At 45.9% G+C, this 27712-nt stretch overlaps 1 protein-coding gene across 2 annotated transcripts in view; it reads left to right on the plus strand.

The window, feature by feature from the left end:
* DNAH3 (dynein axonemal heavy chain 3) overlaps window positions 1–27712 on the plus strand; it is a 207683-nt gene that overhangs the window by 156826 nt on the left and 23145 nt on the right. For both annotated transcript variants that reach the window (XM_050772636.1, XM_050772637.1), the window contains exons 48-53: window positions 1038–1203; window positions 4536–4752; window positions 8308–8490; window positions 13763–13961; window positions 18299–20440; window positions 24019–24244. In XM_050772636.1, the coding sequence (XP_050628593.1) occupies window positions 1038–1203; window positions 4536–4752; window positions 8308–8490; window positions 13763–13961; window positions 18299–20440; window positions 24019–24244 (3133 nt within the window). The remainder of the gene's footprint in view (window positions 1–1037; window positions 1204–4535; window positions 4753–8307; window positions 8491–13762; window positions 13962–18298; window positions 20441–24018; window positions 24245–27712) is intronic.

Here is a 27712-nt window from a genome sequence, read left to right on the forward strand (position 1 = left end):
GCCTCCTGAGTACCTGGGACTACAGGCACATACCACCAAGCCCAGCTAATTTTTTCCATTTTTGTAGAGACAGGGGTGTGGGGTTCACTTTGTTGCCCAGGCTGGTCTCAAACTCCTGGGCTCAAATGATCCTCCTGCCTCAGCCTCCCAAAGTGTTGGGATTACAGGCGTGAGCCACTGTGCCAGGCCTCTGTTCTTTACCCTCACTGACCTTTCACTTCACCTAGACATCATGCTCCCTTCCGCCACACATCGTCTAAATAAACAATGAATGGAATTGTAAGTGTGGAACCCAAAATTTGTGATTGGCTGGAGATAGGATCAGAAACAGATGACCTCACAGCAACTTCTGTAAGCAACAATGTATGGCTCCCGTATGTCAGCACAAATACAGCAAGTGGGTCAAAGGGCTCCGGCCACTCTGGCTACACGACCCAAAGGATGCAGAAGGAACAATAGGGTGTATAGGAGACCAGTTAGAAGGTAATAGACTCAGGCATGGTGGCTCACGCCTGTAATCCCAGCAACTTTGGGAGGCTGAGGCAGGCAGATCACTTGAGGTCAGGAGTTTGAGACCAGCCTGGCCAACATGGTGAAACCCCGTCTCTACTAAAAATACAAAAATTAGCTGGAAGTGATGGTGGGTGCCTATAGTCCCAGCTACTCAGGAGGCTGAGGCAGGAGAATAACTTGAACCCGGGAGGCGGAGGTTGCAGTGAGCCGAGATCACACCACTGCACTCCAGTCTGGGTGACAGAGCAAGAATCTGTCTTAATAAAAAATAAGAACAATTTTTTTTTTTTAAAAAAAGGCTATTGTAATGGGCTGATAGCTCCTCACAAAGTTAAGTGAAAATATCCCACTAATCAGCCCACACTTCCCAGGCAGTTATTATGAGCATTCACAGTCACATCCCTGGAGCGCCAAGAGGATGCATGCCCCTACTTACCCCACCAGAATCCTTGGGAATACCAGCCTGCCTCCTTGGGTCCACCTGCCTCGGAGGGAGGTAATTAACAAAATCTCCTTTTCATTAGCCATGAGTCCAATTGGGGATGCCTTCAGGAACCGCCTGCGGATGTTCCCTTCGCTGATCAATTGCTGTACGATTGATTGGTTCCAGTCCTGGCCCAGGGATGCCCTAGAGTTGGTGGCTAACAAATTTCTAGAGGATGTGGAGCTTGATGACAACATTCGGATAGAGTAAGTGTTGACTGCATTTTAGGACTCCAGATATTCCAAATTGGAAGGCCAGATGCTGGCTCTATTTTTGTCGTTGTTTTGAAGACTTCTCAATTTGTGTATAGAAAATGTCTTATGCTTTTAAATTGAATCACAGTTAGATATTTAATAAAACATCTTCTGTGAAAAAGAAGCAAATTTCATTGTTCAGAATTGTCCTGGAGATATGCACTGTTGTCCTAGCTATGAGAACCTGGAAATAATGATATAGCTATTTCAGTAGTCCTAGAATATGCATTCTCAACAGGAAGAACATTGCTGCTGAGACCACAAAAAAAGATGGTTGGTTTGTTTGTTTTTGAGATGGAGTCTTGCTCTATCCCCCAGGCTGGACTGCAGTGGCGCAATCTCAGCTCACTGCAACCTCCGCCTCCCGGATTCAAGTGATTCTCATGCCTCAGCCTCCCCCAAGCAGCTGGGATTACCGGGCACCTGCCACCACACCCAGCTAATTTTTATATTTTTACTAGATACGGGGTTTTGCCATGTTGGCCAGGGTGGTCTTGAACTCCTGACCTCAGGTGATCCGCCCGCCTTGGCCTCCCAAAGTGCTGGGAATATAGGTGTGAGCTACTGTGCCTGGCAAAAATTAGTTCCTATAAGGGTGAAAACTTACTTGTTTATGTATAAGGCATATATATATGTGTGCTTTATCATATATATTATATATATGTGCTTTATACACTTTATATGTGTGTGTGTGTATATATATGTATATGTATATAAAGCATTTTATTTGCATAGAGTAAGGGAAGAGATGAGAATATCTATCATTCTGGATGTTCCATGAAGGCTAGAGATCAGTCAACCTTGTCTACCTCTGTATCCTTAGTTTCTAGAAGGTGCTTGGCACATAGTAGGTTCAATCACTATTTATTTATTTATTTATTTATTTATTTATTTATTTATCTGTTTATTTTGAGATGGAGTCTCGCTCTGTCGCCCAGGCTGGAGTGCAGTGGTGAGATCTCGGCTCACTGCAACCTCTGCCTCCCGGGTTAAAGCGATTCTTGTGACTCAGCCTCCCGAGTAGCTGAAATTACAGGTGTGAGCCTCCACACCCAGCTAATTTTTGGATTTTTAGTGGACACTGGGTTTCACCATGTTGGCCAGGCTGGTCTCAACTGACCTTAAGTGATCTGCCCGCCTCGGCCTCCCAAAGTGCTGGGATTACAGGCGTGAGCCACCCCACCCACCCTCAATCACTGTTTAAATGAATGAATGAAAAATGAGAAAGTAGGCAGGGGTAAGAGTGTCAATGGCCTTCAATTCCATTTGGGGTATTTTGAACTTTATTATCTAGACCAGAAGACCCTTAACCTGGGTCCACGTGCTTGTGGGTAGAACTCAGTGGGTCGATGCATATGAATGGGAAACATTACATCTTCATTTCCAGTGACATCCAACTGGTACTTTGCATTTCCTCCAGTGATGAATGTAGGCAGTAAACCCCAGTGGAATGAGCAGGGCCTGACTTTGTTACCAGTAGAAATCATAGTTCTTTGCAGAACTCATTCCTTCATTACAGTTAACTCAGTGTATAATTTTCTTCAAATTGATGGTGCTTTTTAGACCTGCTGCCCACTCTTGTTATTTAATGCAGAAGCTGACAAACTAAGGTTCATGGGCCTAGTTCAATTCACCCTGCTTTTGTAAATAAAGCTTTATTGGAACCCTGCCATGTCCATTGGCTTACACATCATCTGTGGCTGTTTTTGCACTATAATGGCAGAGTTGAGTAGCTGTGACAGATATCATGTGGTCCACAAAGGCTAAAATATTTACTATCTGACCCTTTCCAGAAAACGTTTACTAATTCCTGATTTAATGCCTCAGTAAAGCAGCACATATATTACTCTATTACAAATTCTAAATATTTTAAAACATTTCAAAAAGTCTATTTCAATATAATTGGTTTCCATGGTAATTCTGTGTTTTATTTTATGCATTTTTAAAAATTGACTGGGCATGGTGGTTCACACCTGTAATCCCAGCACTTTGGGAGGCCAAGGCGGGTGGATCACTTGAGGTCAGGAGTTCGAGACCAACCTGAGCAACATAGCAACCCCCACCCCCTCCCCCAACTGTGTCTACTAAAAATGCAGAAGATTAGCTGGGTGTAGTGGTGTGCGCCTAAGACTTCAGCTACTCAGGAGGCTGAGGTGGGAGGATCGCTTGAGCCAGGGAGGTTAAGGCTGCAGTGAGCCATGATTGTGCCACTGTACTCCAGCCTGGATGACAGAGTGCAATCTTGTCTCTCTCTCTCTCTCTCTCTGTCTCTCTCTCTCTCTCTCTCTCTCTCTCTATATATATATATATATATATATTTTTTTTTTTTTTTTTTTCTACAAAGTCAGGGTATTTCTCCAAACTACCAAAGTTTAGGAACTCCTGCTTAAGCCCTGATGATTCATCAAAGGGATCAGTGATAGAAATGACTTGATCAGGGCACAGTGGCTCACACCTGTAATCCCAGCACTTTGGGAGGCCGAGGCAGGTGGATCATCTGAAGTCAGGAGTTCGAGACCAGCCTGGCCAACATGGTAAAACCCCGTCTCTACTAAAAATACAAAAATTAGCCACGCGTGGTGGTACGCACCTGTAATCCCAGCTACTTGGGAGGCTGAGGCAGGAGAATCTCTTGAACCTGGGAGGTGGAGGTTGCAGTGAACTGAGATCGTGCTACTGCACTCCAGCCTGGGCAAAAGGGTGAAACTCTGTCTCAAAAAAAAAAAAAAAAAAAATTAGAAATGACTTGATCAAAGATCATTTGAGGTCAGGCGTGGTGGCTCATGCCTGTAATCCCAGCACTTTGGGAGGCGAAGGTGGGTGGATCACCTGAGGCCAGGAGTTTAAGACTAGCCTGACCAACATGGTAAAACCCCGCCTCTACTAAAAATACAAAAATTAGTTGGGTATGGTGGTGCACACCTGTAATCCCAGCTACTTGGGAGGCTGAAGCAGGAAAATCACTTGAGCGTGGGAGGCAGAGGTTGCAGTGAGCTGAGATCGCGCCACTGCACTCCAGCCTGGGTGTCAGAGACAGACACTGTCTCAATAAATAAATAAATAAATAAATAAATAAACAATAATTTGTGTGAGAGTATACACCTGTGCACCTGCCCCATCCTTCTCTGCCTTGGCTCTGTTGACGTGTCTTCAGAGAGTTTGGATTCTAGTGGATCATCGTCAGTGTATGTGTCTTCTCACACCCTCATGTCTATAACCAAAGCTGTACTGGATCTCCCTGGAGGACGTTCGGTCCTGCCTAACCGCCTTGGTGTCCTCGGCAGGGTCGTCTCCATGTGCAAATATTTCCAAGAGAGCGTCAAGAAGCTGTCACTCGATTATTACAACAAACTTCGAAGACACAACTATGTTACCCCCACCTCCTACCTCGAATTGATTCTAACCTTCAAGACGCTCCTGAATAGCAAGAGGCAAGAGGTGGCTATGATGAGGAACCGCTACCTGACAGGCTTGCAGAAACTCGACTTTGCAGCTTCACAGGTGAGCACTGCCAAAATAGAACAGAGATGGAGAGGCCGGGGATGAGGTGGATGTGCCGAGGCATGTGTTCAGGTGCAGAATTAAGAGGACACCAAATCAAGCAGAATGTGACCCTGCATTGGCAGAGCTTACCTTACCTACATCACTGTAATCCCTGCCCTGTGGGATCCTGTCTTTAAGATTTTGATCTTTTGTTCATCATGGGTTTTTGCATTAATTTTGGTTTCTTAACCTATTGCAATAATGTATTATTTATCTTGAGTACTTTCTTTTTAATGCCCCCTTAAGTTTTGTACTCAAGGTGAGTGCTTCCCTTGTCTCACCTTGTGAGGACATGGGCAGGATAAGGTAGTGAATGGTTCAAGATATCTTTGTGGAGTCAGATCTGGGCCCAAATTTATCTCTACAGCATACCAGCTGTAGAGCCAGGGGCATGTTATTTCACTGCCTCGGGCCTCAGATTCCTCTTCTATAAAAAGGTGAAGGCCCGGTGCAGTGGCTCACGCCTCCCAGCATTTGGGAGGTCAAAGTGGGAGGATCACTTGAGGCCAGGAGATTGCTTGAGACCAGCCTGGGAAACATAGCAAGACCTCATCTCTACAAAAAATAAAATAAAATAAAATTAGCCAAGTGTAGTGGCATGTGCCTGTAGTCCCAGCTACTTGGGAGGCTGAGGTGGGAGGATCACTCGAGCCCAGGAGTTCAAGGCTACAGTGAGCTATGATCATACCACTGCACTCCAACCGGGGTAACAGAGTGAGACCTTGTCTCTTTATTTTATTATTTCTTTTGAGACGAAGTCTCGCTCTGTCACCGAGGCTGGAATACAGTGGCGCAATCTCAGCTCTCTGCAACCTCCACCTCCTGAGTTCAAGTGATCCTCCTGTCTCAGCATCCCAAATAGCTGGTACTACAGGTGCGTGCTACCATGCCCAGCTACTTTGTGTATTTTTAGTAGAAGCGAGGTTTTGCCATGTTGGCCAGGCTAGTCTCAAACTCTGACCTCAGGTGATCTGCCCATCTCGGCCTCCCAAAGTACTGGGATTACAGGCATGAGCCACTGAGCCCAGCCTAATGGGTTTAATTGTCTGAAAAATGGCACAAGCTCCATGAGAGGTGGTGAGCTCCCCATTATTAGAGGAGTTCAGAGACCAGAAAACTACTTGGCAGGAATGTTTTATAGAGCATCAGACTGTTTGTCTGATGTGTGTGAAGAAAGTCTTGTTATCATCTCCATGTGATACACAAAGAAACCAGGACACAGAGAGGCCAGGTGACTCGCCCATGATCACACAGCCTGGCGAGTGGTCAGGCCAGAACTGAAACTTAGATCTGCATGACTCCAAAACCTGTGTTCCTAACCAGGTCAGCCTGCCATGCTTCTGGTCTCACACAGACTCACTGGGGGCATTGCGTACAAGGTCAAGAAAACTCTCTCCAAATACATGAAACCCAACCCTGTTTGTCTGAGCTGCCTTAAAAGGCAGAATCAGGACCAGTGAGTGAAACTTCAGGGGGGTAAATTCTAGCTCTGCACCAAGAAAATCTAATGTCAATTTTTTTTTTTTTTTTTTTGGACAGAGTCTCATTCGATCACCCAGGATGGAGTGCAGTGGTGCAATCTCAGCTCACTGCAACCTCCACCTCCCACATTCTGGCAATTCTCCTGCCTCAGCCTCCCGAGTAGCTGGGATTACAGGCACGTGCCACCACGCCTGGCTAATTTTTGTATTTTTAGTAGAGACGGGGTTTCACCATGTTGGTCAGGCTGGTCACAAACTCCTGACCTCAAGTGATCTGCCCACCTCGGCCTCCCAAAATACTGGGATTACAGGCATGAGCCACTGAGCCCAGCCTAATGGGTTTAATTGTCTGAAAAATGGCACAAGCTCCATGAGAGGTGGTGAGGTCCCCATTATTAGAGGAGTTCAGAGACCAGAAAACTACTTGGCAGGAATGTTTTATAGAGCATCAGACTGTTTGTCTTAGTCAGCTTGGGCTGCCATAGCAAAATATCCTAAACTGAGTGGCTTCAACAACAAACATTTACTTATTTCTCGTAGTTCTGGAGGCTGGGAAGTTCAAGATCAAGGCACTAGCAGATCCAGTGTCTGGTGGGGGCTCTTTTCCTGGTTTGCAGATGGCTGCCTTCTTGCTGTGTCCTCACATAGTGGGAAGAGACAGATCTCATGTGGCTTCCTGTTTTTATTATATAAGGGCATTTACTCCATCATGTGGGCCTCACCCTTATGACCTCTTCTAACTCTAATTCCCTCCGAAGGCCTCACCTATAATTACCATCGAAGTGGGGATTAGGCTTCAACATATAAATCTGAGGAGGAAACAAACATTTAGTCCACAGTACTATTTAGTCCACAGTACTATTGGAAAAAGTATCTTTGAAAGTAACTTCTATCTCAGCTATGTTTTTAATTCACAGCCTTTAAAAAAATGTAGCTTTAAAAAATAATTTTGGCTGGGCACAGTGGCTCATGCCTGTAATCCCAGAACTTTGGCAGGCCAAGGCAGGTGGATCATCTGAGGTCAGGAGTTCAAGACCAACATGGTGAAACCCCGTCTCTACTAAAAATACAAAAATTAGCCAGGTGTGGTGGCATATGTCTGTAATCCCAGCTACTCGGGAGGCTGAGGCAGGAGAATTGCTTGAACCCAAGAGGCAGAGGTTGCAGTAAGCTGAGATCTCACCACTGGACTCCAGCCTGGGTGATAGAGTGAGACTCCATCTCAAAAAAAGAAAAAAATATATTTTAACTTAAAAAAAAAGTTTGTAGAGACTGGGTCTCACTATGTTTCCCAGGCTGGTCTTGAACTTCTGGGCTCAAGTGATTCTCCCACCTCTACCTCCCAAATTGCTGGGATTACAAGCCAAAAAAAATGTAGTTAAAAAAAATTTCTTGGCTGGGTGCAGTGGCTCACACCTGTAACCCCAGCATTTTGAGAGGCTGAGACGGATGGATGACCTGAGTTCAGGAGTTCGAGACCAGCTTGACCAACATGGTGAAACTCCATCTCTACTAAAAATACAAAAATTAGCCAGGCGTGGTGGCGTGTGACTGTAGTCCCAGCTACTTGGGAGGCTGAGACGGGAGAATTGCTTGAACCCAGGAGTCGGAGGTTGCAGTGAGCCAAGATTGTGCCACTGCACTCCAGCGTGGGCGACAGAGCGAGACTCTGTCAAATAAATAAATAAATAATAAATTCTTAACTTGCTTTTCTCTCTCTCCCATTACCCCCAACACTACAATATAGACTTGGTGAGGGAGGACATAGTTTTTAAAAATTTTTTTAGTTTACAAGTACATGTCTAGTGCCTAGCACAGTGCTTGATAACCACAACACAGAGTGTAAACTCAATAACTGTGTTGAAAAACCTGTGAGATAATCACTAGGAAACAAATCTGTACCCAGGACCATGTCAAAATCATTAGTACATATTTTCTGCTTATGTCATAGGTTGAAGAATCCTTTCAACTCTTGTCTACTTTGCCATTTTCAGTGCTGACCCTGGATTCCTCCCACCTCTTTCCTTGCTAGGTAGCGGTCATGCAAAGAGAACTGACCGCTCTTCAACCTCAACTCATCCTCACCTCTGAGGAAACTGCCAAGATGATGGTGAAAATTGAAGCAGAGACGAGAGAAGCTGATGCAAAGAAACTTCTGGTGCAGGCAGATGAAAAAGAAGCCAATGTTGCTGCTGCCATTGCCCAAGGAATCAAGGTAGAAAGACCAAGAAGAAAGGGAGGGAACTAGTGCTGCTGAATGAGCATGGTTATGTCCATCTCACAGATGAGAAAAGTGAGGCTCAGAAAGGGTAGGCAAGGCTGGGCATGGTGGCTCACAGCTGTAATCCCAGCACTTTGGGAGACCAAGGGAGGTGGATCACCTGAGGTTAGGAGTTCAAGACTAGCCTGACCAACATGGTGAAACCTCGTCTCTATTAAAATACAAAAAAAAAAAAAAAAATTAGCCAGGCATGGTGGTGTGTGTCTGTTATCCCAGCTACTCAGGAAGCTGAGGCAGGGGAATTGCTTGAACCTGGGAGGCAGAGGTCGCAGTGAGCCGAGATTGCACCACTGCATTCCAGCCTGGGCGGCAAGAGTGAAACTTCGTCTAAAAAAATAATAATAATAAGGGGTAGGTGACTCTCCCAGCATCACATAGCTGATAAGTGATGAAGCAAGTTGCTCTGAAACATGGTTGAATCCAGGAAGCATTAAGACCCAACATATGGACATGTGTGGTGGCTCACACCTGTGATCCCAGAGCTTTGGGAGACAAAGGCAGGAGGATCACCTGAGCCTAGGAATTTAAGACCAGCCTGGGCAACATAGCAAGATCCTGTCTCTACAAAAATAAAACTAAGAAAGTTAGCCAGGTGTAGTGGCACACCCATGTAGTCCCAGCTACTCAGGAGGCTGATGTGGGAGGTTTGCTTGAGCCTAGGAGTTTGAGGCTATAGTGAACTAGGATCATACCACTGCAATCCATAGCTCACTGCAGCCTTGAACACTTAGACTCAAGTGATCCTCACGCCTCAGCCTCCAGAGTAGCTGACCAAGACCTTGTGTTGTCTAAAAAACAAAACAAAAAAGTGGCCAGGTGCAGTGGCTCATGCCTGTAATCCCAGTACTTTGGGAGGCTGAGGTGGGTGGATTGCTTCAGTGCTGGAGTTCACGACCAGCCAAGTTCAAGACCAGCCTGGGCAACATGGAGAACCCCATCTCTACAAAAAATGTAAAAAAATTCGCCGGCTGTGGTGGCATGCACGTATGGTCCCAGCTATTCAGGAGGCTGAGGTGGGTGAGTCCTGAGCCCAGGAGGTTGAGGCTACAGTGGGTCCAGATCGCACCACTGCACTCCAGCCTGGGTGACAGAGCAAGACCCAGTCTCAAAAACAAACAAACAAAAAGACCCAATCTGTTTTGACCTCATCTCTTACCACTTTTCCTTCATTCCTTGTACTCTGGCCACGTTGATCTCCTAGCTATTCGTTCAATAATCATAACCCACACTCCCACCCCAGAGCCTTTGAACTGGCTGTTCCCTCTACACAGAATGCCCTTCCTTTTGATATCCACATGGCTGTTTCTTTCGCCTCCATCGTATTTTTGCTCAATTATGCCTGGTGTGTTGTAGGCGTGGAATAAATATTTGTTGAATGACAGAATGTTGAACCTAGAGGAAACCCACTTGAAGGTGATTCTTGTGCCAGAGAGGAAATAGTCCTGGTAAGGGCTTGACCTACATTCAGGTAGTAAAAGAAAATCTATTTATTCTATTAGCATTGATGTGATGTTGTATATTTCACAAAGCACTTTGAAGTACATGGTTACATTTGAGCGTTAAAACTACTTTGAGACTTCAGAATGACAGATGGGGCCAGGAGAGGTGGCTCATGCCTATAACCTCAGCACTTCAGGAGGCCAAGGTGGACAGATCACTTGAGGTCAGGTGTTCGAGAACAGCCTGGTCAACATGATAAAACCTTACCTCTACTAAAAATACAAAAATTAGCTGGGTATGGTGGCACGTGCTTGTAATACCAGCTACTCAGGAGGTTGAGGTGGGAGAATTTCTTGAATCTAAGAGGTAGAGGTTACAGTAAGTCGAGATCTCACCAATGCACTCCAGCCTCAGCGACAGAGCGAGACCTTATCTCAAAAAAAAAAAAAAAAAAAAAAAAAGGAAAAGAAAAAAAAAAGAATGACAGACATGGGCATATGACAATTGACAGCATTGAGGTTCAGTGGTAACTTGACTTTCCAGAGCTGCATGGTTAGTTAGTGGGATTAGAAGCCAAGGTTCATAGCACTTACCTTAACATACTTGAACCTATGCCCCCACTTAACAGAAAATTCTCTTAACCATTCTTCAAACAAGGGCTTGATCAAAAAGCAGCCTATGTCTGTCTTCTATCATAAGTAGGTCATGGTGGCCGGGCGCTGTGGCTCACACCTGTAATCCCAGCACTTTAGGAGGCTGAGGCAGGAGGATCACTTGAGGTCAAGAATTGGAGACCAGCCTGGCCAATATGGTGAAACCCTGTCTCTACTAAAAATATAAAAATTAGCCGGGTCTGGTGGTGGGGCACCTGTAATCCCAGCTATTCAGGAGGCTGAAGCACAAGAATCACTTGAACCTGGGAGGTAGAGGTTGCAGTGAGCCAACATCATGCCACTCCAGCCTGAGTGACCAAAAAAAAAAAAAAAAAAAAAAGTCATAGGGCATTGTCTCAGAAGGGCAGGCCTTTTTGATTGGCTTTTCTCCACTGAGTCCAGAGACCTGGCCTGTGGGAGATCCCCTGGGTGGGTCTGATCCCTGTCAGAGTCACATAATGAATACCCTGAATTACAGATGCTTTTTCACTTAGAGTCCTAATAGAACAGACAGGAGATGAATGGAAACCATCAGTAATAATAGACCAGGCAATGTGGGTCATGCCTTTAATCCCAGTGCTTTGGGAGGCTGAGTCAGGAGGATGGCTTGAGGCCAGGAGGAATTTCAGACCAGCCCGGGTAGCAATAGTGAAAACTCTTCTCTACAAAAAACTAAAAAGAAAAAAATTGGCCAGGTGCAGTGGAGCACACCTGTAGTCTTAGCTACTCAGGAGACTGAGACAGGAGGATCACTTGAGTCCAGGAGCTGCAGTAAGTTGTAGTCACACCACTGCACTCTAGCCTGGACAATGGAGTCAGATCTTATCTCAAAAAAAAAAAAAAAAAAAATCAGGAGATTTCAAGTAACAATTCTGAATTTTCAGCTTTTCTTTGGAAAATATCAGGCAACCTGGCAACATCGAAGCTGCCCTCCCGGGTTGCACTCATCATCGGTATTAAATAGATGCTGCTCCTGTGTTTCAATTCACCAAAGCCCCAGCCCCACCCACTCACACTCACTGGCCTGGCCCCCTGAGGCGCATGAATTGGCAACTCTTCCATGGTTCTGTGCTAGAAGCAGGTACATCAGGGCTCAGTTTTTGCTCTGTCCTTTCCTCGCTTCAGTTTTTTCATCTACGAAGTGGGGGTACTAAGAGGAAAACATGTAACATTTGTAGCCTGTGCCAGAGCGTAAGGGTCTATGTTAGCGATTCTCCAAAACTGCTGTTCTTTGCTCTATACCAAGGGGACTTGCCTATGGGACCAAGGCTAGCCCCTCTCCACATGTGGGTCACGGAGGGAAGGAGAACAGTACAGCCAGGACTCTGCTCTGTAATGTCAGGCCAAACAGTGACTTGCTGGAGCAGGAGGGAGGTGAGTGATGGCACAAGGTTTGTAAGGCGGTGACCCAGGACACCCCACCACACCCACTCCCAGGCAAAAACTGCCACATCAGGTTTCAGTGCAAAGGGTGAGGCTCAATACTCTGCCATCCCATCCCTCTTCCAGGGAGTGACATCCTGGGATGAGTCAGGAAGTGGAAGAAACTAGCCAGGGAGGAGAAGAAACCAGTGTCTGACGTGCAGCTTCCCTGAGGCTTTTGTGTGGACTGGAATCCCTTCCTGGACCTTTCAGGGCTGTGGTCCTCCTGCCCGGGAGGAGTTGCTAATTTTCTCTAATCTCCTCACACTCCCAGAAATGACACAACATGGAATAGTGCCCAGTAGGGTACCGAATGCACAGAGGAATGCAAATGAAATCCATATTCGGAGTTTCTGTTTGATCCTAATTTGCCTTTAAGAAACATAAATTTTAGTGTTTCTTTATATGGAGAAAAAGTGAGTTCCCTGCTCTTTACCAAAAAAGAAAAAAAAAAGGTGATTTGTTAGAAACTCAAAAGTATGGCTGGGCACGGAGGCTCATGCCTGTAATCCCAGCACTTTGGGAGGCCGAGACGAGTGGATCACCTGAGGTCAGGAGTTCGAGACCAGCCTGGCCAACATGGTGAAAACTCATCTATACTAAAAAAACAAAAGTTAGTCAGACCTGGTGGCGGCGCCTGCAGTCCCAGCTACTCGGGAGCCTGAAGTGCGAGAATCGCTTGAACCCAGGAAGCAGAGGTTGCAGTGAGCCGAGATCACACCACTTCTGCAGTCCAGCCTGGATGATAGAGCGAGACTCTGTCAAAAAAAAAAAAAAAAAAAAAAAAAAAAAAAAAGAAAGAAAAGAAAAAAAAGGAAAAGAAATCCATACTGGGAAGAGAAAGAGACTGGAAAAGCAAGAATCAGGTCACCAACACTTGATTCACGAGCATAATGATTTGCTTACGTTGGTCAATTCTTTCCAATTATTTCTTTCCCCCCTAATGAGGATGATGAGTGATACCAAAATTACTGCGATCTGATTACTTTTAGCCACATTGCCCTGAACTCCATACCTCTCAAACAATCCTATTGCTCTTTTCATGCTAAGACTCAGGGGCAACTTTAAATTATTATGTTTTTAGCATAGAAACAAATGTGGTAACAACGCCTATGTGAGTTTTTTTGTTTTTGTCTTTTGTTTTTGTTTTTAGACAGCGTTTCACTCTTGATGTCCAGGCTGGAGTGCAATGGCAAAATCTCAGCTCACTGCAACCTCCGCCTCCCGGGTTCAAGCGATTCTTCTGCCTCAGCCTCCTGAGTAGCTGGGATTACAAGCGCCTGCCACCACGCCCGGCTAATTTTTGTATTTTTAGTAGAGACAGGATTTTGCCATGTTGACCAGGCTGGTCTTGAACTCCTGACCTCAAGTGATCCACCCGCCTCGGCCTCCCAAAGTGCTGGGATTATAGGCATGAGCCACCGCGCCCGGCCAAAAAAGCAAATAAGTTGAATGCTCAGATGTTCGGGACATCCACACCACAGCCCCAAAAGGCCATGCATGTGTTCCGGCTGCTGGTTAACGCTCAGAGCCATTGTCCAGCTTCAGGGGCAGGCACCGTGTTAAAGGGGATCTGGAAGAGGAAGAGGAAGCACCTCTTCCTGATTCCTCATGTAGGAGTGGAGCTCTGCTTTGCCCCCAGTGTGCCAGGCCCTGGGCACTCATCTCCTTTGTCCTCGTGCTGCCCACAGAACGAATGTGAGGGCGATCTAGCTGAGGCAATGCCTGCGCTCGAGGCTGCACTAGCTGCTCTGGACACCCTGAACCCGGCCGACATCTCACTGGTGAAGTCGATGCAGAACCCACCAGGCCCTGTCAAGCTGGTCATGGAGAGCATCTGCGTCATGAAAGGGATGAAGCCAGAGAGGAAGCCAGACCCCAGTGGCTCCGGTAACCCCCACCCCACCCCACCCAGATGCCTGCACAGACTGCTCTTTCCTGGCAGTGGGGTGCCAGCACCCCACTGCATCCCCAAGTCGACTCCAAGCATGCAGGCAAGATCATTGAGTTTGGAGGAATTAAGAAAGAAACCAGGCTGTGTGTGCACCCAAGGCCTCTCTCACGCTTCTCCAGCAGCCTCCGCCCTCTCAGTCAGTTGGGAAAATGCAGGTATCTGTAGGTGGAGCTGAGCTTAGTCAAGGCCTCTCCCTGCAAGTCATTACAAAAATGAAGGTCAGGTAGACAAAAGGCCTGGTGTGGAACAAACACAGTCATGTGTGGGTGACCAAGAGAGCTACACAGAGAGAGAAACAGAGAAAGAAGCAGAGAAAGAGAGTTAGGGAAAGGAAAAGAATGAGACAGAGACAAAGAAAGGAACAGAGAGGAGACTGAGAAATAAATGGAGACCCAGACACCTCTACACACATGCATGTATGCACGCATGCACAGACATGCACATGCATGTGCACACATGCAGAGACATGCACATGCATGCACACAGACATGCACACATGTGCATGCACATATAGACATGCATGCACACACGCATACACAGAGCCATGCATGAACACACATGCATGCATACACAAACATGCACACACAGATGTACACACACATGCACACACATGCAGACATGCATACACACAGGCATGCATATGTATATGCACCCAAAGGGACAGGGGGACCAGGAGAGAAGGAAATCAGGAGAAAGAGACAGGGAAACACACACACATACAGATAAAGAGAAAGAAAAAGAGAGAGAGGAGATGGGGAGAGACTTGCACGCACAAGTGAGTTGCAGACATACAGGAGAGAGTAAGGCATGAGGGGAGAGAAACAGGTAGAAATAGAGACTGAGAGACAAATATGTGGAGAGCGACAGAGAAATGGAGACAGAGAGACGCAGAGACACAGGGAGTGCCAGAGATACAAAGAGAGACACAGAAACAGAGACACAGAGTGGGAAGAAAAGAGACCAGAGAGAAGAGAGACAGACAGGGAGACACAAACACTCACAGGAAGACAGAGGAAGAGTTGGGGGAGGGGGTGGGGTGGAGCAGAAGTGAGGAATGGAAAATTAGAGGGAGAGAGACATGGACAGGAGACAAGGGCAAAGACAGGCAGAGACGGCAACTGGAGGGGGAGAAAGAGAGAGGGGGGGACAGACGAAAAAAGAAAAAGAGGAGGATACAGAGAATTAGAAATGGGGAGAAAGGAATGGGGAAGGAGGAAGGAAAGCCCCTTCTACAGTTGAGCCTAGAAACATGAACAGGTGAATAGTCACTGTCCTTCAAATTTAAATTAGATGTAGGACTTTGCATTGAGACCAGTGCCTTAGAGCTGAACCATGACTTTAAAAATCACCTCCAGTTCTATTTCCTGCCTTTTGAGTCCTCCCATCCTGAGAGCAGTCTGGCTATTCCTTCATTATTTCTATAATGTTAGAAATTTCTACTTTAATCCCATCCAGGCACAGTGGCTCACACCTGTAATCCCAGCACTTTGGGAGGCTGAGGTGGGTGGATCACTTGAGCCCAGGAGTTTGAGACCAGCCTGGACAACATGACAAAACCCCATCTCTACAAAAAATACGAAATTTAGCCAGGCGTGCTGGTGCACGTCTGTAGTCCCAGCTGCTCAGGAGGCTGAGAAGAGAGGAACGCTTGAGCCTGGGAGGTTGAGGCTGCAGTGAGCCGTGATCCTGCCACTGCTCTTTAGCCTGTATGACAGAGTGAGACCCTATCTCAAAAAAGAAATCCCTGATCCCTCATTTGAGACCTTCTGGCTCCTGCTTCCCATTGCTTAGTATTCCCTCTTCTCTGGTGGCTGTCAGGCCTACAATCACATAAAATAGATGCAAAGCTCATCAGGAAGAGCCAAGCAAGGAGTGGACTTTACAAGAGCATCCTTTAGGGAAGCAGCTGAGGTATAATAAGTTGGCCTTGAGCAAAGATGAGCTAGATAGCACTTCTGCACCCTGGAATCACCTGGAGAGCTTAAAGAATGCAGAAGTCAGGCAGGGGCGGTAGGTCACTCCTGTCATCCCAGCACTTTGGGAGGCCAAGATGGGCGATCACCTGAGGTCAGGAGTTTGAGACCAACCTGGCCGACATGGTGAAATCCCGTCTTTACCAAAAATACAAAAAAAAAAAAAAAAAATTAGCTGGGCATGGTAGTGTGTGCCTGTAATCCCAGCTACTTGGAAGGCTGAGGCAGGAGAATTGCTTGAATCCGGGAGGCAGAAGTTGCAGTGAGCCAAGACCACGCCATTGCGCTCCAGCCTGGGCAACAAGAACGAAACTCCGTTTCCAAAAAAAAAAAAAAAAAAAGCAGAAATCCATGCCCCACTCCTAGAGAGTCTCATTCCATTGGTCTGGGATGCAGCCTGAGCAGTAGAATTTTTTTTTTTTAAGCTCTGCCTGCAGCTGGGGTTGAGACCTGCTGAGATACACAAAGCACAGCCAGGTCATGAATGCCATTTCTCATCTTGGATCACTGATAATCAGCACAGAACCTATCATTAAATTAAAATTAAAGCAAATTATGCCTATTATTCACCCAAACCATGGAATTGAGTGAGTATATTGAGATGGAGCAAAAGAGCAATTGAGTGAGTTAGTTAGGGGTACCTTGAATTTAAATGAAGCAGATCGTTTTCTAGAATGCCAACAGAAACCTTCATGGGAAATATTTGGCCGATTTCTGCTCTTGTAATTAGGAATGGGACACATTTGACCTGCTGTACTCAATGTGATGTCTCAGAGTATAACTTTTTTGATGAGCCTGAGCTTGGCAAGTACCGCGGGCCAAAAAGCTTCCTGAATTTTTTCCAATGTGTCAACAGAAGGAGCATTGTTCCGGGATGGGATTGAGACTCACTTGATTAGTCGTTAGTCAGCATGATGGGTGCTAAGGGGAATAAGGGCCTGGCTTTGTGTCTGGGCAGGCCACGGGTAGTCTTCTGTATGGGTGGAAGCCTGCAAGCTGCTTCTTCCAGCCTCCTTCATTCTCACAAGAGCTTGGCCTCACTCACACGGTTCATCACAGGGAGGACTGATTGGGCTCCATCCAACTGACCTCCCAGACTAGGGAAGAATATTCGAAACATCCCCACGGGCTGTGGCTCCTCCTGCCTTTTCCATCCATGAATAAGATAATGGGGTACTATTCATTCAACCCATATTTATTGATAACTAAGTACCAGGCAGTGTGCCAGGTTCTAGGAAACAGCAGAAGGTTACCGCTTTGAGGGAGAGGTAGATGGTAGAAAATAATTGAAGGGAAACCTCAATGGCGATGGCTTTTAAAATGAGGCCTCTGACCTGGGCAACATGGCGAAGCCTCATCTCCATAAAAAATGCAAAGATTGGCTGGGCGCAGCTGGGCGTGGTGGCCCATGCCTGTAATCCCAGCACTTTGGGAGGCTGAGGTAGGTGGATCACCTGAGGTCAGGAGTTCAAGACCAGCCTGTCCAACATGGTGAAACCCCATCTCTACTAAAAGTACAAAAAAATTAGCTGGGCGTGGTAGCAGGATTATAATCCTAGCTACTCTGGAGGCTGAGGTAGGAGAATCGCTTGAACCCGGGAGGCAGAGGTTGCGATGAGCCGAGGTCGCACCATTGCACTCCAGCCTGGACAACAAGAGTGAGACTCCATCTCAAAAAAAAAAAAAAAAAAAAAAAAAAAAATTGGCTGGGTGCAGTGGCTCAGGCCTGGAATCTTAGCACTTTGGGAGGCCGAGGTGGGTGGATCATATGAGGTCAAGAGTTTAAGACCAGCCTGGTCAACATGGTAAAACCCCGTCTCTACTAAAAATACAAAAATTAGCCAGGCGTGGTGGCACATGTCTATAGTCCCAGCTCTTTAGGAGGCTGAGGCAGGAGGATCGCTTGAACCCAGGAGGTGAAGGTTGCAGTGAGCCGAGATCGCACCACTGCACTCAAGCCTGGCCAACAGTGCAAGACTCTGTCTCAAAATAAATAAATAAATAAAACAAAATAAAATAAAATGAGAACTGAGGTCTGGTCAGGAGCCAGCTAGATGCCATTTACAGTATCGGCGAAAGGCTCATGGTAATAAGCACTTGGGGTCATGAAGGAATTGAAGGAAGGTCCTTTGTAACCCGAGTTTAGGGAGTGAGGCAGAGATGGGGTTGGTGAGGTCGGCTGGGCCTCCCAGACCGTGTTTTTGTTTTTGTTTTTTCTCAAATACCAGCAGTAACCACTGCAAAATTTTAAGTCTCGGCCAGAATGTCTTAATACATTATGTGTTTCTTGTTCCGAATAGGTAAGATGATAGAAGACTACTGGGGGGTATCCAAAAAGATTCTTGGGGATCTGAAATTCTTGGAGAGTCTTAAGACGTATGACAAAGACAACATCCCCCCACTGACCATGAAGCGGATCCGGGAAAGGTTTATCAATCACCCGGAATTCCAGCCGACTGTCATTAAAAATGTGTCTTCGGCCTGCGAGGGTCTGTGCAAGTGGGTGAGGGCCATGGAGGTGTACGATCGCGTGGCCAAGGTGGTGGCTCCCAAACGGGAGCGACTGAGGGAAGCAGAGGGGAAGCTGGATGCACAGATGCAGAAGCTGAATCAGAAACGAGCAGAGCTGAAGCTGGTGGTAGACCGGCTCCAGGCCCTGAATGACGACTTTGAGGAGATGAACACCAAGAAAAAGAACTTGGAGGAAAACATTGAAATCTGCTCCCAAAAGCTAGTCAGGGCAGAGAAACTGATCAGTGGTCTTGGGGGAGAGAAGGACAGATGGACCGAAGCTGCCCGGCACCTGGGGATCCGCTATACTAATCTGACGGGTGACGTGTTGCTGTCCTCAGGAACCGTGGCTTACCTGGGCGCTTTTACAGTGGATTATCGGATCCAGTGCCAAAATCAGTGGTTGGCTGAATGTAAGGACAAGGTCATCCCCGGCTCTAGTGACTTCAGTCTCAGCCACACGTTAGGGGATCCCATAAAAATCCGTGCCTGGCAGATTGCTGGGCTTCCCGTTGACTCCTTCTCCATCGACAACGGCATCATTGTGTCCAATTCCAGACGCTGGGCCTTAATGATTGACCCTCAGGGGCAGGCCAATAAATGGATTAAGAACATGGAGAAGGCGAATAAACTGGCTGTCATCAAGTTCTCTGATAGCAACTACATGAGGATGCTGGAAAACGCGCTGCAGTTAGGCACCCCTGTCTTGATTGAAAACATTGGTGAAGAGCTGGATGCTTCTATCGAACCTATCTTGCTCAAGGCAACATTCAAACAGCAAGGAGTTGAGTACATGAGGCTGGGTGAAAACATCATCGAATATTCCAGGGATTTTAAGTTATACATCACAACCCGTTTGAGGAATCCACATTACCTCCCAGAAGTTGCCGTGAAAGTCTGTCTCCTCAACTTCATGATCACCCCCTTGGGTCTCCAAGATCAACTCCTTGGCATCGTGGCTGCGAAGGAGAAGCCAGAGCTGGAAGAGAAAAAGAACCAGTTGATTGTGGAAAGTGCAGAGAACAAGAAGCATCTCAAAGAAATTGAAGATAAGATCTTAGAGGTTCTCTCCATGTCCAAGGGTAACATCCTGGAGGATGAAACCGCCATCAAAGTTCTGTCCTCCTCCAAAGTGCTATCTGAAGAGATCTCTGAGAAACAGAAAGTTGCTTCCATGACAGAAACGCAGATTGACGAGACTCGGATGGGCTATAAGCCAGTGGCTGTGCATTCCGCCACCATCTTCTTTTGTATCTCGGACCTGGCCAACATCGAGCCGATGTACCAGTACTCCCTGACTTGGTTCATACATCTCTACATGCATTCCCTGGCCCATAGCACGAAGAGCGAAGAACTGAATCTGCGCATCGAGTACATCATTGACCATTTCACCCTCAGTATCTACAACAACGTGTGCCGTTCTCTGTTTGAGAAGGACAAGCTACTCTTCTCTCTCCTCCTGACCATCGGCATCATGAAACAGAAGAAGGAAATTACAGAGGAGGTGTGGTACTTCCTTCTCACTGGAGGCGTCGCGCTGGATAACCCCTACCCCAACCCAGCTCCCCAATGGCTGTCTGAGAAGGCGTGGGCGGAGATTGTCCGTGCATCTGCTTTACCCAAATTGCACGGCCTGAAGGACCATTTGGAACAGAACCTGGATGAATGGAAGCTGATCTATGACTCAGCCTGGCCCCACGAGGAGCAACTCCCTGGGTCTTGGAAGTTCTGTCAAGGACTGGAGAAGATGGTGATCCTCCGATGTTTGCGGCCTGACAAAATAGTGCCAGCGATCCGGGAGTTCATTGCTGAACACATGGGAAAGCTGTACATCGAAGCCCCTACCTTCGATCTCCAGGGATCCTACAATGATTCCAGCTGCTGTGCGCCTTTGATTTTTGTGTTGTCTCCAAGTGCAGACCCAATGGCAGGTAAGAACAGAGTGTTGTGGAAGAGACGTGGAAAGCCCAGAATGTGTGGGTGGATATCAGTAGCCCATCCCTTACAGCAGGGATCTCAAGTTCAGATGACTCTGAAGGCCATGTGGTTCATAGGCTGAAGTGGAGCCACGGAACTCTTATTTTTCCACCTAAAGGGCTCAGCTGCTACTCGGCACCCACAAATTGGGCCATTTGGGAATGTAAGCCCAGAATTGCTAGATCATCTGATTTTTCAAGAGAAACCAGAAATGCAGAAATTTCCCACTGTTGTATCTTGATAATTCAAAGTTTTTTCCTTAAAAACCTTGTGAGGGTTCAGGAGAGGTGGCTTACGCCTGTAATCCCAGCACTTTGGGAGAATGAGTTGGGAGGATTGCTTGAGCCCAGGAGTTTGAGACCAGCCTGGGCAACATAGTGAGACCTCCATTGCTATAAAACATTAAAAAATTAGCTGGAAACGGTGGCACATGCCTGTAGTTCCAGCTACTTGGGAGGCTGAGGTAGGAGGATCCCTTCAGCCTGGGGAGATCAAGGCCACAGTGAGCTATGATCACACCACTCCGGTCTAGGGGACAGACCCTGCCCCCTCCCAAAGAAAAAAAGAACAAAATAGAAGCTTGGTGAGATTCAGCTCGGATGATTACACAGGAAACTTCACACTGTGTTCCTTCTAGTGCCACACATCACGAGATCCATACTGTCTGGCTGTCTTTTCTGATAAAGACAGGTCTGGGGACTCAGGCATTGTCAGCGTGAGCTGGTTGTCCGTTCCCCCGTTCCCTCCCTTATAAAGTTTCCCACCAGATTTTCACCTAATGTGACGGTTCTCAATCTTGGCTGCACATTGGAATCACCTGGGGAGTTTAAAGAAGCATCTCAATGCATAGGCCACAGCCTTGGCCAATTAAATTAAAACCTTTGGGATGTTTTATGAATTGTGTTTTATGAAGCCTTTCCAGTCATTCCAATGTGCAACCAGTGCTGGGAATCACTGACTTTAATAGTTTTAGTGGCCTATGACAATCATTACCGAGATCCATTATTTCACTAGCCAGTGCACAATGATGATGATTATTGTTTTATTTTTTATTATTTTATTTTATTTATTTATTTATTTTGAGACAGAGTCTTGCTCTGTCGCCCAGGCTGTAGTGCAGTGGCATGATATTGGTTCACTGCAACCTCCACCTCTCGGGTTCAAGCAATTCTTGTGCCTCAGCCTCCCGAGTAGCTGGGATTACAGGCACGTGCCACTACGTCCAGCTAATTTTTGTATTTTTAGTAGAGATGGGGTTTCACGATGCTGGCCAGGCTGGTCTTGAACTCCTGACCTCAAGTGATCCACCCATCTTGACCTCCCAAAGTGCTGGGATTACTGGCATGAGCTACTCGGGAGGCAGAGGCAGGAGAATCGCTTGAATCTGGGAGGCGGAGGTTATGGTGAGCCAAGATTGTGCCATTGCACTCCAGCCTGGGCAACAAGAGCGAAACTCCATCTCAAAAAACAAACAAACAGCAATTTATTTTCTCACAATTCTCAAAGAAAGAAGTTTGAAATCAAGCTTTTGGCAGGAATGGTTTCTTTTGAGGCCTCTCTGCTTGGCTTGTTGATGGTCATCTTCTCCCTATGTCTGCACAGGGCCTTCTCTCTGTGTCTGTCCTCATCTCCTCTTCTCATAAGGATATCAGTCATATTGGATTAAGGCCCATTCTAATGAACTCATTTTAACTTTGCCTCTGCAAAGACCCTATCTCCAGCTACTGAACAGTTACATTCTGAGGTACCTGAAATTAGGACTTCAATGTATGAATTTTGCTAGGGACACAATGCAGCTCATAACAGAGACCATATGTAATCCTTAGAATATTAACCCTGATTTTTTTTATGTGCTGCCTGCCCCTCATGGTGATGTACTTCCTCGTGTATTTTTTTTTATTGTGAGTTCACCATCAGCAGATTTGTGTTGTTTTGCAGGAGTCTCATATACTTTGGGTTTTAGGGGTGTCCCTACAGAACAACTTTGCCTGTGCAAACAGTGGTACCCCAGGGGGCGAAGTGGGGGTCGCCATTCTGAATCAAATTTTATGGGAAATTTCTCAGCTTAGGAATCCCACACCAGAGAGTACCGTGAACTCACACTCCTCAAATTCATGTGGCATAAACAGTGTTTTGATTTTTCACTGGAGAGTTGTTTGTTTTTTTCATCCAGGCTCCAGACCAGTTATGAGCTTCCATGTCTTTTCCTTAGGTCAGTAGTCAAATGGCCTTCTTTCTGTTTGTTTGTTTTTTGAGATGGAGTCTCACTGTGAAACCCAGGCTGGAGTGCAGTGGCACGATCTCAGCTCACTGCAACCTCCGCCTCTCCCCGGGTTCAAGCAATTTTCCTGCTTCAGCCTCCCAGGTAGCTCAGACTACAGGCGTGCGCCACCAAACCCAGCTAATATTTGTATTTTTAGTAGAGATAGGGTTTCACCATGTTGGCCATGCTTGTCTCGAATTCCTAACCTCAAGTGATCCTCTCATCTCGGCCTCCCAAAGTGCTGGGATTACAGGCATGAGCCACCACATCTGGCCAAATGTCTGGTCTTCATAACATGAAGGTATGGCACTTTGAGAATCCTAACCTTATGCAAATGTCTCAGTTCCAGCTCCCCGCCTCTTATGAGTGCAAAGCTATATCTCCCATGGACATTAAAACTTTAACATCTACAGTAATGAAATAAAGTGTGGTATTTTCCAATGGTGATATACTATGTATCCATGAAAGAAAAAAGCCTTAATACATGTACTAATGTGGAAGAGACCTATAAGATACGTACATTGTTAAGTGGGAAAAAATGCAGTATTCTACAATTCATATAAATTTAATCATAGATATGCATTTATTTAAATACATAAAATATTTCTGGAAGGATTCACAAATCTAGTAACACTGGCTACCACTGGGAAGAGAGAATTGAGAGACTTACTTATTTCACTTTACAAATGCTTATATTTCTCGTTAAAATAAATTTGCAAAAATCAGTTTCCTAGTTATTTGATTATGTGCTCACCTCTTTATTTTTGAGTTCCCCATTTTTGGCACCTGGGAATATCCCTTTCTTTCAAACCTTGATTTTTTTTTTCTTTTCAGTTCAGATAATTCCTTTTTTTATCAAGAATGTCTATGTGTTTAAAGCAAAAGAGAAGTTGGTTGTAGCTTCATCTGCCATCTGACCTGATGTCTTGAGCTTCCCCAGAGAGATGTTTATTTTGTAATTAACAGAAGCCAATGAGTTTTTTTCTGAGTCCAAAATTTTAATGTGAACCCCACCTTTTGTGTTGGTATTGGCGTGTGTGTGTGTGTATTTGTGTGTGTGTGTGTTTAAATAGAGATAGAGTCTCACTGTGTTGCCCAGGCTGGTCTCCAACTCCTGAGCTCAAGTGATCCTCCCACCTCGGCCTCCCAAAGTGTTGGGATTACAGGTGTGAGCCACCACACCGAGCCATGTTTATTGTTGATGTGGCTATTCTGTTACTCTTAGCTAGCCTGTCATCTTTCAAAAGCCTCCTTTCTTCCTGGTCTCAGGCCTGCTGAAGTTTGCTGACGACCTTGGTATGGGAGGTACCAGAACACAGACCATCTCCCTTGGCCAAGGCCAAGGCCCTATTGCTGCCAGAATGATCAACAATGCCATCAAAGACGGGACCTGGGTGGTCTTACAGAACTGCCATCTGGCCACAAGCTGGATGCCTACACTGGAGAAGATTTGTGAGGAGGTGATTGTTCCTGAGAGCACCAATGCCAGATTCAGGTGAGATGCTGTCCCACCACTGCCTTCTCTGGGACCCAACCTCCAGACATCAGGCTGAGAAGATGATCAAGACACAGTCCTGCCCCTTAGAAACTCTCAGTCTAGGCCGAGCAGGGTGGCTCATGCCTATAATCCCAGCACTTTGGGAAGCTGAGGCGGGTGGATCCCCTGAGCAGGAGTTCGAGACTAGCCTGGCCAACATGGCAAAATGCTGTCTCTACTGAAAATACAAAAATTAGCAGGGCGTAGTGGTGTACACCTGTAATCTCAGCTACTAGGGAGGCTGAGGTGGGAGAATTGCTTGAACTCAGGAGGCAGAGGTTGTAGTGAGCAGAGATCATATCACTGCACTCCAGCCTGGGCGACAGAGTGAGACTTCCTCTCAAAAAAAGAAAAAAAGAAAGAAAGAAGCTCTTCAGTCTAGCAGAAGGCAGCCCATAGATGAATAATGTTGATACCATGTCATATCTGATTTACTCACTATTTGAAGAAGAGCCATGGAATATAGAAAAGGGATGGGAAGGTTGGGGAAGTCCTGGAGGCCTGACAATGGCCCTGGATTTTGAAGAATGAATAGGAGTTTGCCAGGAAGGATATTCTAGGCAGAAGAGACAGCATTTGGAAAAGCAAAGAGAGGTATTAAGGAAATACTGAGAAGTTATCTTACAACTCTGGTATATGCCATGAGAAGTTGTTGGAGAAGGTAATAGGAAATGTAGCTGGAAAGGTAGACTCAATGTGAGCAAGTCTAATTTTTAAAAATTATTATTTGTCTAAAAAAAATCCTGTCCAGGCGTGTTGGCTCACGCCTGTAATATCAGCATTTTGAGAGGCTGAGATAGGTGGATTGCTTGAACCCAGGAGTTCAAGGTCAGCTTGGGCAACACGGCAAAACCCCGTCTCTACTAAAAATACAAAAAATAAGCTGGGTGTGGTGGCGCACATTTGTAGTCCCAGCAACTTGGGAGGCTGAACTGGGAGAATCACCTGAGCCCGAGAAGATGAGGCTGCAGTGAGCAGTGATCACACCACTGCACTCCAGCCTGGGCCACAGAGTGAGACCCTGTTTAAAATAATAATAATAAAAAAAATTCTACCATTTTCCAGGTATCATTTGTCCAGCCTCCTGCCACCTGCCTACCTCTATCCTACATTTCTGGCGTTCTTTGGAATTTTAATCAACATTGGAAACAGCTATTTGTTTTTTGTTAAAGCCCAGCAAAGCTAAGCCTCAGTTTTTGCATTCATAGAATAATAAGATGAACCAAACAGACTTTAAAGTCCATTTTAACTCAAATGTTCAGGGATTCTCTTTTTTTTTTGAGACAGAGTTTCGCTCTTGTTGCCCAGGCTGGAGCGCAGTGGTGTGATCTCCACTCATGGCAACCTCCACCTCCTGGGTTCAAGCGATTCTCCTGCCTCAGCCTCCCAAGTAGATGGGACTACAGGCATGTGCCACCACACATGGCTAATTTTGTATTTTTAGTAGAGATGGGGTTTCTCCATGTTGGTTAGGCTGGTCTTGAACTCCCAATCTCAGGTGATCCGCCCACCTCAGCCTCCCAAAATACTGGGATTACAGGTGTGAGCCACCACACCCAGACCAGGGATTCTCTTATACCAGGCCAGAGAGCAGCAACCTATGTCCCGATGGCCAAATGCACCCTGCTGCCAGTTGTTTTTGTATAGCTTGCAAGCTAACTAAACAGTGTGGAAAAAAACCTAAAGAATCATGTTTCATAATACATGAAACTTCTATGAAATTCAAATTTTAGTGTCCATAAAGTTTTATTGAAAAACATCCATGCTTATTCATATATTGTCTATGGCTACTTCTGTATGACAAGTAGTTGCAGCAGAGATCATATGGGCTCACAAAGTCTAAAATACTTACTATTTGGTCCTTTACAGGAAAAATATGTCAACCCCTGCTCTGTCCAATAAAGCTAGCTGGTTATTTTCATCTTAGTTGTCTGCCGGAAAAGAGGCAAAGTGTTTGGTGCTTATTTACAAAGTCAGATTAGCCACAGTTGATTTGTCTTCATATAAAACTTCCAAAAGAGAGAGAGTTTAAGAGAAGTCCATTAGTTTCAAGAATGCTGTTTGGGGCCAAGCAAGGTGGCTCACACCTATAATCCCAGCACTTTGGGAGGCCGAGGCAGGTGGATCACATGAGGCCAGGAATTCAAGACCAGCCTGGCAACATGGTGAAACCCCGTCTCTACTAAAAATACAAAAATTAGCCAGGCGTGATGTGCATGTCTGTAATCCCAGCTACTTGGGAGGCTGAGGCACAAGAATCCCTTGAACACAGGAGGTGGAAGTTGCAGTGAACTGAGATTGCACCACTGCATTATTCCAGCCTGGGCGACAGAGTGAGACTCCATCTCAAAAAAAAAAAAAAAAAAAAATAGTATCAACTACTTCAAAAATACATCACAGCATTGTATGGGTTCAATGACATGAGCCAAAAACATCACCCATCTGCAGACTGAAGTCAGGCCTTAGGCCCCCAGTTTACTCTTCTACCTCTCCCAGCCCTGTGCCTGGACCACAGCCCAAAGCCCACCGAGTCTGACTAGATCACCAGCTCTCCCTCCTCCACAGGGAGGCTCAGCCTCTGTCCTGTGTCTCTAACGACCTTTCAACCCCAAACCTACCTGTTACAAATCTCTCTAATGTCTAGTAAACCAATGAAAACCAAGAGACCATGATGTATATGTAATTTGACCTTGGGTAGGAAAAACAAATTAATAAAAGTCTGGGAGCTTAGCATGGTTGTATGCATCTATAGTATCTATAGTCCCAGCTACTCAGGAGGCTGAGGTGGGAGGATCACTTGAGCTCAGGAGTCTGAAACCAGCCTGGGCAATAGAGCAAGATATCTTTAAAAATAAAATTAGATTAAAAAAGAAGAAGAAGAAGAACTGGCCAGGAGCAGTGTTTCATGCCTGTAATCCCAGCATTTTGGGAGGCTGAGTCAGGTGGATCACATGAGGCCAGGAGTTCAAGACCAGCCTGGCCAACTTTTTGAAACCCGTCTCTACTAAAAATACAAAAACTAGCTAGGCGGGGTGGTAGGTGTCTGTGATCCCAGCTACTAGGGAGGCTGAGGCAGGAGAATAACTTGAACCTGGGAGGTGGAGGTTGCAGTGAGCTGAGATGCACCGTTGCACTGCAGCTTAGGTGATAGAGTGAGACCTTGTCTCAAAAAAAAAAAAGTAAAATAAAATAAAATAAAATAAAAATTTTGAAAAAGAGCTTCAGATGCAGTGTGCCAAGATATTAACCTATAGGTGGTAAAATTATCATTTCTGGTTTCTTCTAAACACTTTTACATATGTTCCCATTTTTTGTGGGCATAGATAAACTTGCATTTTAAAAAAGAATTTCTCCCTATTTTTCAAGGCCCATTTCAAATGCCATTTCCTATATGACAGGCATCCACAAACTTTTTCTGTAAAGGGC

Source organism: Macaca thibetana, chromosome 20 (genome assembly GCF_024542745.1).
Source record: "Macaca thibetana thibetana isolate TM-01 chromosome 20, ASM2454274v1, whole genome shotgun sequence".
Taxonomy (NCBI): domain Eukaryota; kingdom Metazoa; phylum Chordata; class Mammalia; order Primates; family Cercopithecidae; genus Macaca; species Macaca thibetana.